Below are 11616 nucleotides of genomic sequence, written 5' to 3'. Positions count from 1 at the left end.
AGCTAAAACAGAAACCGGAAGAAAACTGCAGAGCATTCGTGTCAAGACTTAACAACCTATACGACGGAATCGAAGGAAAAGAAGAAAAACTTGACCATAACAAGACAGTTGTGGAAGACCAGCTCTTCAGTAAAGTAAAAAGGATGCGGGATACCACCAAAATTAAAATTTTAATCCAAGGGATCTTACCAAAAATAAAAACGGAACTTTACCTACGAATGCCAGAAGATGCCAACGACTTCGATGCACTATGCAAACAACTGTTTATTTCGGAACAGATATTGCAAAACAAAGAAAACAATGACGACAAAGAAATAACAGCAGTCATTGCCGGCATTGCACACCATGGAAAACAACAGGATTTCGAAATAGAGAAATTAAGACAGAAAATTTTGGAGATGGAATGTGCTAATAAAAATGAAATATCACAGGAAAAAACTGCAGTCATAGCAGCAACTGACCAATACGAGCCTCGCAGATCACAATCACGGGAACACAATTCAAGACCACAGTATCCGAGAGTGCGATTTAACAATAATCAGCAAAACAGCCGCGAATCAAGCTACTCACGCAGCCGAGAACCAAGTTTTTCCAGAAGCAGAGAAGCCAGCCCATATAGAGAAAACTATAACGCCCAGAGGGGAAGGGAAAGTTTTCAAGAATCAACAACGCAACGCCAAACACCTTATTCATACGGGCCACATCTAAATGGCCAACGGCAATTAAACCAAAGACAATTTCAACGGCCTCAGAATAATTTGTATCAACCGCGAAGAAATATTTACCAACCCTCAAATTTTGGGAATCCTCAAAATCAGCCATGGCGTGAATCGACTAGTGATCAGTATCAACAAAGAGTACAACCTTTTCACAACACACAACCAGCGAAAAACAGTGACATTACGTGCTACAAGTGCAATAAAAAAGGACACATTGCAAGAGAATGTTGGACAGATATGGCACGTATCAACCGTCAACCACGACGTCAAATGTAGGAAACCACTCACTCTATAATTCTAATAGCATTAATCACTATCATGTAAAACCTAACTTTACGGCGGAAATACCTAAACTTATACGTATCCCAATTAGAATTTGTGAAAAAGAAACAAAAGCTTTAGTAGACACTGGTGCAGCAGCAAGTTTAATTTCATCTAGCTTTTATTTTAACATAAGTAATAAAAATTTAAAACAAATAATAAATAGCGATGATCCGATATTTAGGACAGTATCAGGACAAGAGCTAAAATCATTAGGCCAATATGAATTTAAAATAACAATAAATAAGAATCATTTCATTAACCACAACTTTTATGTAATGGAAAATCTTAATGAAAATTGTATCTTAGGATTAGATTTTTGGCTAGCAATAACGTAAAAATTAACACTAAAAATAAGCAAATCAGTTATGATCACTATGGAGTAGAACATAGTTTTTGCGAGAGTATATTGCCATTGTATAGCATAACTTTTTCCGAAGTGGGAATAAATATCCCACTAAGACCTTTATCCAATGTAGAAGAAGAGGAACTTCCATTAACTACAAAAGACTACATTAATTTAGAAGCTTTTAGTCAATTAGATTTATCAAACCAGGAAAGTAAAAAATTAGAAAAGAAGGACTTTAAAATACCCAATTTTTCTAATGAAGTAAAAACAAAAATTGAATGGTTGCTTGTAAAAAACGAAAGATTGTTTGCAGATAAAGAATCAGACCTTGGGTTGGCTATTAATGTCAAACATTTCATTAATACGGGAGCTAGCGCACCAATTAATCAGCGTCTGCGTAGAACGCCTGAAACGCTAAAAAATACGGTAAAATCGAAGATTGATAATATGCTACAAAATAAAATAATAAGAGAAAGTCATAGTCCATTCTCAGCAGCAATCGTAATGGTTAACAAAAAGATGGTGAAATGAGAATGTGCATTGACTATAGACAATTAAACAAAATAACAATAAAAGATAGATATCCCTTACCTAGAATAGATGATACCGTAGATGCATTGTGCGGTTCAAAGTATTTTTCAACACTGGATTTATTAAGCGGATAATGGCAAATAGAAATAGAAGAAAGCGATAAATATAAAACAGCCTTTATATGTGAATTTGGACAATATGAATTCAATCGTATGCCATTTGATGATTGACAAATGCACCAAGCACTTTTCAAAGAGCAATGAATAACATCCTAAAAGATGTACTTTTTAAGTTTGCATTGGTTTATCTAGATGACATTATTGTTTTCAGTAGTTCGATTGACGAACATATAAAACATTTAGAAGAAGTTTTTAAATTGTTGACAAAAGCGGGTTTAAAACTAAAACGAAAAAAATGCGAATTCTTTCAAGAGAAGTTGGACTATTTAGGTTACATAGTATCAGAGCAAGGCATAACACCAAATCTTAAAAAATTGGAATCAATTATTAATTACCCTGCACCTAAAAACACAAAAGAATTGAGTTCATTTTTGGGACTAGCAAGCTACTATCGAAAATTTATCAGAGCTTTCGCTGATAAAGCTCATCCATTGACAGCACTGACAAGGAAGTCAGTCGAATGGAAATGGGGGAGGAACAAAGGGACGCCTTTAATTGTATAAAGAACTGCCTCATATCTAGACCTATTCTGAGCTATCCCAATTTCACGCGCGAATTTATCATCTATACGGATGCATCAGGATACGGAATAGGAGCAGTCTTGGCACAAATACAATCTCCACCTCAATCAGCGGATTCAGCTGCGACCGACGAACAGGATCACAGTGAATCAGACGACCTAGAAGTCGTCATCGCGTATACTTCTAAACATCTGAACGACCGTGAAGCCAAATGGTCAACAACAGAGAAAGAAGCATATGCAATCATTCATGCTGTAGATGTATTCAGAACGTACTTATACGGCCGGAAGTTTACGGTATTCACTGATCATCGACCTTTAGAATGGTTGATGAGCAAATCCGAACCGGCAGGACGACTAGCAAGATGGGCATTGAAATTACAAGAATTTGACATCGTAATCGGATATCGACCTGGTAAGTCACACCAAAACGCCGACACTCTTAGTCGTATTCCAATATTACCCATTGCTAAAGTAGAATCGAAAACAGAACCCCAGGTTAATAATTTGAAGGAAGAATGGACTGAATTACAGCATGAAGATAACTATTGCCGAAGAATAATTGAGAACCTTAAAAAGATACAGAACGGCAGTAAAAAAGGAAATATAAATGGATATAAGTTAAATGAGAAACAAGAACTAATTGATAAATATGGAAGGATAGTAGTTCCCATTGTGAAAATAAGAGAAATCATGGAGGAAAATCATGATCACATATTAGCAGGACATTTAGGTATAACAAAAACTCTAGCAAGACTACAAAGGCAATACTCTTGGCCTAATATGCGATCTGATGTCACGGCATACGTTAACAGTTGTTTAAAGTGTGCAAGACGAAAAGCATTTGGCACGAGTAAAGCACCATTGCAACCTTTGCCACCAGTAGATAGGGTATGGGAAAGAATTGCAATGGACGTAGTTGGACCAATTCAAGAAAGTGTTAAAGGATATAAATATATTTTAGTATTGTCAGACTATGCCAGTAGATTTGTCTTTACATTTCCAATGAAAAATCAAACCGCACAAACAATAGCCAATATTCTAGTAAATAAGTTAATAACAAAATATGGAGCCCCAGAAATCGTGTTGACAGATCAAGGAACAAATTTTTTATCAAATATTGTTCAAGAAATATGTAAATTATTTAAGATAAAACAAATGCGTACCACTGCATATCATCCACAAACCGATGGATTGGTAGAAAGGTTTAATAGAACGCTATGTGATATGCTTGCTTGTTATGTGGTAGACGAACCCGAGGAGTGGGACAGGTATCTGCCATTCGTCACATTCGCATACAACACGTCTAAACAAGCAACTCTGAAAGATAGCCCATTTTACCTTTTCTACGGAAGAGAACCCATTTTACCAAACGACATCTAGATCAACCGTCATTACGAAATGGAGGGAAATCAACATGAAGAATATTCTCGCCAGTGGAAAAAGGCACAAGAATTAGCGAACCAACATTTGTTCAAAGCTCAAACGAAGCAGAAAAAGTATTATGATGAAGGGACAAAAAGTGTCAAGTACAATCCCGGCGATCTGGTACTATTAAAAGCACCACCTCAAGCCGGAAAATTTATAAATAGATGGAATGGTCCATTTAAAATCATACGCGGTTTCTCAGAAATTACGTACGAAATCCAAAACATTACAAATGAAAAACATAAATCGATTGTTCACTGCAACCGACTTAAACCTTATATGGCACGAGATGCTCCAACCAAACAAGAACAAGAGATCGAAGCGAGAAAAGCAGAAACGACAGCCATTAGACGAAGACCAGGGAGGCCTAAAAAGCAACTTGGACTGGAACAACCCATAATATCATTCTTAGATCCAAGAATGCTATTCCCCAATCCAATAGACCAGACTAATTCTGACTTTAGGACAACCTCACGATATAATTTAAGATCGAGAAATCAGACATCCAATTTCTAAAAAGCAATTAATTTTTTTTTTAACAGATGGAGAAAAAATTACTACTCTTTTGCATTCTAACTACATTGCAAACAACCCACACAATCTTCTCGTCTGTATGCGATTGCAACTATGTTAAAACACGAGGAATTCTAGATATTAACTCACCATACTATTGCCAAAACCCCAGCACTAATCATCAACCACGATACCTAACAAATTATACGCTAATGACTAAACAAAATCCAGTAAAAACTTGGAAAGGATGGACTTGCAAACAATGGATTAAGACTAAGAAAATAACCGGATCTTTCTGGATAGGATCTTTTGACACAGTTTATTCACAGGAAACAAAATTGCTCTCAGCAATTGAACGCTGGGAAATGGTAAATAATAAAAAATGTGGGGGTAATCTTATGCAGGCAGGAACAACAACGTTGAGTTTTACATCAACTCCTACAGGGGAAGGGAAGTGGTATGCTATCAAAGAATACCATGCATTAAATTGTTTAGCAGAAGAGATAACATTAAAACAAGAGACACCAGAAAGCTTAGTGGAAAGTCCATTTGGATTCTTAAACACCACTCAGCAAGAAGGGGAGTATACACAAAATCATAACACCATAGTATGGGGAGATAGATCAACAAATTCATCAAATTCACAAATTATTTTTAAAGGTGAAGGGTATATAGAATTAACAAACTCAATGATTAATGTAAATACTAGCCGTCTTCTTGATAATAACAAGCAGATAGAAATAACTTTCTCTAACAAACCAGATATAAATAATAAAGAATTTGCCCAACCTGGATTTAAAGTAGTAGGGATGCCTTTAACATTTCTTATTTTTCCAGTAGAGACGACCACAAAGTTATACAAGAATTTTAAAATTTCATTACCATCCTGTGAGAACCAAGTAAATGTAGATACATGGTCTTGCAATGAATACGCAGATCCAATAGCGAGCAAAGTAAAACGGTCGACTAATAACGAAATTGAATTTCTTGACAATCGTGCTAAGAAAGAAGCTATGGGAAAAAGACTTTACAGCATATCGTATGCATGGGGTTCGATACGAATGGGACATCCTATAATAACAAACGTAGAAGAAAATGGAATAATGACTAAAAAAGATACAATTGCGTATCTCATGGTTAATGGTTCATCAATAAACACGCAAGTATCAGTCCACAACCAATATGATATCCAAGATCCTTTGCCAACAGGAACAAAATTCGAATACATCGTAGATCATAGCATAAGGCTTATGAACACTAACATCTGCATCGTGGCAAATGAAAACAATCAAATTATGGCAGAAAATTGTACCGAAAAAACATCAAGATGGATACTGGATTTAATTAACTACCAATGGATTTCTCTAGAAACAGGCCTGTGCATCACCTTACATGATGAAGAAGAAGGACGAGTTAGATTGGGAACACTAAAAACGTGCAGTAGACAGGGAACAATTAGTGAAAATCAACAATGGGTTATCGAAATCCTAACAACAAACCCGGATGTGTTGGACAATTTCCCAGATGCATCCATTGACGAATTCGAAGAAATCCAGTTGGAACAGAGGACATCAGTAACAACGACCGTCAGTTCGCCAATTTTTGGAGGATTATTGAAGCGGAACCATGGGAGAGGAAACATCATATGGGACATGATAGGATGGGGACTAATGAAACATGGTAAGTCACCCGATGAAAAATGTTTAACACACAATGGCGTTAACAAACCAATAACACTCGAAGCATGCGATCCTAACTGGATCAAATGTCAAACAAGCCTACAAAAATTATTAACAAGTAATGACCCCTTGGTGCAATCACAAACAACCGTGGCTAACTGTAGCGAAGCATCTAGCAAGGGCCAAGCATTCGAATATTCCTCAGACTTCACGATAAGACCATTTAACACAAACAACTGCATTAAAGCGAACACAACGATGCTCATCCTGCACGAATGCTCAGATAAAAGTTCCATCTGGGGAACATTCGATCACACAGGACAATTAATGGCAAGTGATAGAACAGGACTTCATTCAGGCGCTTCGGACCGGAAATGCCTAACAAGACGGATCGACAAATTATCGTTGGGACACTGTCATGGAACAAGCCAGAAACAACATTTTAGCTTCGAGTACCGGAATCCACATCAACCTAGAACATTGACGGCAGCAGCAATAATATCTCTACAGACGCAACACGCCTAATTTGGAAAAAATCTACCAATCTTGCCACCATTAAACCATCGTGATCCAAAGGAGATTAACTATAAAACAAACGCAACGGAAGGAATAACTAAAAATTCGACCATAACGACAAAGTCAGCAACATCCATGACTGCTACAACAGATAAATCAGTCATACCTTCCATTGCAGCCAAGGTAACAACAAGTGCGAAGACAGAAACAACAACAACATCGATTAGGCCGACTACAACCACAACAAAACCGACAACAACCTTCAGAACAACAACAACAAAATCAACTACTACCACAAAAAAGCCGACAACAACCACAAAAAATCCGACCACAACCACACAAAAACCGACCACAACCACACAAAAACCAACCACTACCACACAAAAACCGACCACCATCATTCAAAAGCCAAATACTACCACACTAAAAACAACCACTACCACACAAATAACAGACTCTACACCCAAATCAACTACAACATCAAAATCTACGACAATATCAACAGAAGCAGAGAAATTACCAACAATAACATCAACAACCGCATCATCAACATTAACTAGTACATCACTCAAAACGACTATCACGACACAGTCATCTACAACTACAGAAAAAGTTTTCACAGAAACCACAACGACAGACACAATAAAACCAAAATCTAACCAAGCTGAAATTATTTCGTCCACCGAGCCAACTATAAGCCTAAAATATCTTACACCAAGTCAAATAAGAGAACAGCCAAGCGAAACAACAACCACTGAAATAACAAAATCAAGGGATAACGAAGAAGAAGATATAGAAAAATTTGAGAGACAAAACAATACAACCCGAGATAAGTCAGAATTTCAAGACAAAAATTCAAATGATCAATTAAAGGCTTCAACACAACAAAAAGAAAATACAGCACACGAACTTGTAATAGATGACTATCGACCGCTAAATGACGCTAATACAAGTAACGGTCTACCAAAATCCACTGAGGAGCTAAGGGTCAATCCACGCCGATCCGTCAGATCTTGGGCGCGGGTAAGTCACGAATTTTGTTTAAATTTAGACAGTGGATTCATATAGTTACGAAACACTGATTTTCAAAATTTTATTGTATTTTGCCCAGTAGTTTCTGAGTTATCGCAAAATGAAAAACGTTTTTTTTCATTTTGCCGTAAATATTTTTACCAGTGTTTTTTATTTTTCAATTTTTGTCCCTTTTATTTTATTTTTTGAGAAATTTAAATACAAGTTTCTTATCCAGTTTTTCACTAGCTTTCGTTTGGTTACATTTATTTTAGTAAAAAATTAATTCTAAGTATAGTAATTTAACTTTTAAATTTGTAAACCCTTCCTTATTCAAAAATCGGTAGCCAAAATCTGCGACTTCATAGAGTAGCGATTATTTTTTAAATTATTCATTAAATATCAATTAACCTTATAAATAAAGGAATTAAATTTATACTTTGGCCGAAACAAATCGGCAAAGTTCATGAATATGTTGGATTTTCAACTTCATTTTATGCCTAACGGGCTTTCATGTAAAGTCAGAAAGGGTATGTTCCGCTAAGCCAACCCTTTCTGACTATACATGAAAGCCCGCTAGGCATAAAATGAAGTTGAAAATCCAAAATATTCATGAACTTTGCAGATTTGTTTCGGCCAAAGTATAAATTTAAGTCCTTTGAATTTAATACATATGGTTAATTGATATTTAATGAAAAATTTAAAAAAATAACCGCTACTCTATGAAGTCGCAGATTTTGGCTACCGATTTTTGAATAAGGAAGGGTTTACAAATTTAAAAGTTAAATTACTATACTTAGAATTAATTTTTTACTAAAATAAATGTAACCAAACGAAAGCTAGTGAAAAACTGGATAAGAAACTTGTATTTAAATTTCTCAAAAAATAAAATAAAAGGGACAAAAATTGAAAAATAAAAAAACACTGGTAAAAAATGCTCTACGGCAAAATGAAAAAAACGTTTTTTTGCATTTTGCGATAACTCAGAAACTACTGGGCAAAATACAATAAAATTTTGAAAATCAGTGTTTCATAACTATATGAATCCACTGTCCAAATTTAAACAAAATCCGTGACTAATCGGAGTGGATTGACCGATAAGTGACTTGATAAAATACGAGCTTGGAAAAATGCACGAGCAATACAAAATCAGTATTGAAACTGAACACGACAATAAATTGGCAAAAGAAATTCGGGATGTTTACTGCCAGTTATCAAAGATAAAACGAACGCAAGCCATAATCTTAGCCCAAACAAATGGATTGCTTGCAGCCGCCGCACTCGGACTTCCAATGTGTACAAGGATATATGGTTTTGGTCAAGCCATGACATTGCAACAATGCGACCCAAAAAGGATATCACTATCAGCAAAAGAGACCAAGTGTGGGTTCCAGCCATTTTTTGTTTACGGAAAAAACAACTGTACAATCGGACTCGACGGATGGTCTATTCATCCGTATTCGGAGTGCTTTTGGAAATCCCAATTGATAAACATCAACGGATATCCTCATACGTGGCAACATAACGCCACAGCAGGAGACTGGATTAAACAAGAGGCGACCATACATACTTCAAATCTGGATTTAATTGCAGAATTCGAAGAACTGCACTTAAACAGTTTCGACTATGGATTAAGGAACCATCCAGCTCATGGAACCATGGAAATGGAACAGCTAAACATCTTAAATGACCTGGTGGGACGAATTAATGAAGGAGAAGGCAAAGAGTTACCTGACATCCTAGTAACAGAAGAACAGGACAATCAAATCGGGAACATGTTTTCCTGGTTTGAAACATTAAAAATTACGGCTCTCTCAGCGATAGGATTCATCCTATTTCTCATCTGTCTAAGAATTTTTATTGCCTGTAATCCTATTCCACGGATTAAGGAAAGCTTCAGATGACGCAAGCAATCACGTAACGTGAGCGAAAGTGATGGTCAAGAAATGGATTCAATGATACCAGAACCCATCTACAGCGCTGGAGGAGCAAATGAAAAACCGTTCATTAGGGAATTTGCACCTTTAATGACGTTAGCAACAGAAACACCAAAAGAAACCCTTACGTCGATAAACACACCAAGTGCACCAAAGAAAGGAAAATTGTACCCTATCGAAGAATTAAAATGGGAAAACGAGCAAAACAAGGAATGTACAGGTAGCCACACGACCTGCAGCTATGTCGTTGGATACGGAATGGTGTGGGAGGATCTATGCAGATGTACTCCAGAAGACCATTTAAAACGCACAATTAACAAATAACGTTAAAAAAAAAAAAAAAAAAAAAAAAAAAAAAAAAAAAAAACAACCAAAAACAAAAAGAAACAAAGATGTAGTAAAGGATTTTATTTCCAATCCGTAATTAAAAAAAAAAAATAAAACAACCAAAAAATCGTAGACGTAGAAAAGGATTTTATTTCCAATCAGTAGTTAAAACAAAAACAAAAACAAAAACAAAATACAAAACAAAACCATAGTGAAAAATAGAGTACACCGACGGAAAAGCAAATCAATCTTCCTCAGCAGAATCACTCAAATGATTCAAAACAGCCAATCGGACTTGGCGGTGCTCAAGTCGTATTTGGATATCGGCATACGTCAACTCCGGATAAAAATTGGAAACCGAAGCTGAAGGATGATAAATATCATCTCCGGATTCTGCCCACCACAAGAACCGTGCGTGCAGCAGTGGAAGAACATCGCGAAGTCGGGCGTAGCCAGGATATTCACTATATAAAAAAAAAAATTTTTTAAATTTTTTTTTTAATAATAATAATAATAACTAAAAAGAAAATAGAACAAAAATAACAAAACAAGAAAAGAATCCCATCAAACAAGAAAAGGATAACACAAACGAAAAAAAAACGGATTTACTTGTAGTAAAAATCGTTACACCAAACCGGTTGCACCACGGATACGGGAGCAACGGGAAAGGATACACCACTCCGAACCGTGTTGAACAACTCATCGAACAACTGCACATCGGCAGTCGTAAAGCGACGAAATTCACAACACGGATTTTGGAAGATTAACGGGTGGAAAAGCGAAAAAGCCATTCTAATTTCAGCAAGATGCTGAGAAACGAAATCCAACGTATACATAATGACGGGAAATGGGGGATTCAAAAAACAAACGGCAAAGACAGTCAAGCGACAACTGAAGAACAAAGAAGACGCTACACCAGACTACTTTGATCGCCTTGACGCAATCTTAATAAAAAAAAAAATATATAACAATAATAAAAAATAATAAAACAATAAAAGAGGGGGGGGGGAAGAAATAACATTCCAAAGTCCATTTTTACAAGAGAGAGAAATCGCGTACGAGACTGAAACTCCTTATAAGGAGGAGTCGTTAAATCTAACATTTACATAAAAAGTTTTTGTTTGCAAAAAGGAGGGATCAATTAAAGAAAACATTCACATATACTGTAGAAAAACTTCTCAGACTAGACTCAGACAGTTAAAAGACAAAGGACATAAAAAAAAAAAAAAAAAAAAAAAAAACATTGACATTCAAAGTAGATTTCTTTAGTAGATAATCGTAAGCAACCTTGAGCATGTTAGGGAGGTACTCCAACTATATAACAGACAAGCAAGCAAGAAAAAACTTTTTAGTTGTATTACCAACCTTCCACGGAAACTACATAAAAAAAAAAAATGGACCCAACCAAGAAAAACGTAGAACTAACAAATGTTGACTGGAGTGATGAAATCTTGATGACTTGGATTGAAGAAGATACTCCGCAATTGGAAATAAGTGAAACGCTACCAACAGGAAACGACTGGGAAGACGAACTCTTAGCTAATCTAATGGGTAATGAAGTTAAAAGTGATATACAAATTAGTGCG

At 36.0% G+C, this 11616-nt stretch overlaps 2 protein-coding genes across 2 annotated transcripts; one reads left to right on the top strand and one right to left on the bottom strand.

The window, feature by feature from the left end:
* Window positions 1–4020: 4020 nt before the first annotated feature.
* LOC123468088 lies at window positions 4021–10070 on the top strand. Its single transcript, XM_045167746.1, is given in 5 exon segments — window positions 4021–4167; window positions 4590–5396; window positions 5454–7345; window positions 8869–9611; window positions 9705–10070. Coding segments are annotated over 5 exon segments (3912 nt in total). The 3' UTR covers window positions 10028–10070.
* Window positions 10071–10176: 106 nt separating this feature from the next.
* Window positions 10177–10982, bottom strand: LOC123468087. Its single transcript, XM_045167745.1, has 2 exons — window positions 10640–10982; window positions 10177–10494 (listed from the first exon to the last, which is right to left on the bottom strand). The coding sequence occupies exons 1-2, from the start codon at window positions 10864–10866 to the stop codon at window positions 10275–10277; spliced, it is 447 nt and encodes a 148-aa protein (XP_045023680.1). The 5' UTR covers window positions 10867–10982; the 3' UTR covers window positions 10177–10274.
* Between the last annotated feature and the right edge of the window lie 634 nt (window positions 10983–11616).

This window comes from Daphnia magna, unplaced genomic scaffold (assembly GCF_020631705.1).
Source record: "Daphnia magna isolate NIES unplaced genomic scaffold, ASM2063170v1.1 Dm_contigs282, whole genome shotgun sequence".
Classification (NCBI taxonomy): domain Eukaryota; kingdom Metazoa; phylum Arthropoda; class Branchiopoda; order Diplostraca; family Daphniidae; genus Daphnia; species Daphnia magna.
This window is presented reverse-complemented; position numbering and strand designations above follow the sequence as displayed.

Coding starts and splice junctions, on each gene's coding strand:
- LOC123468087 (XM_045167745.1), bottom strand. CDS start 10,866: ATGTATACGTTGGATTTCGTTTCTCAGCATCTTGCTGAAATTAGAATG. Junction 10,495..10,639: donor TGTAACGATTTTTACTACAA/GTAAATCCGTTT, acceptor TTTTTTATATAG/TGAATATCCTGGCTACGCCC.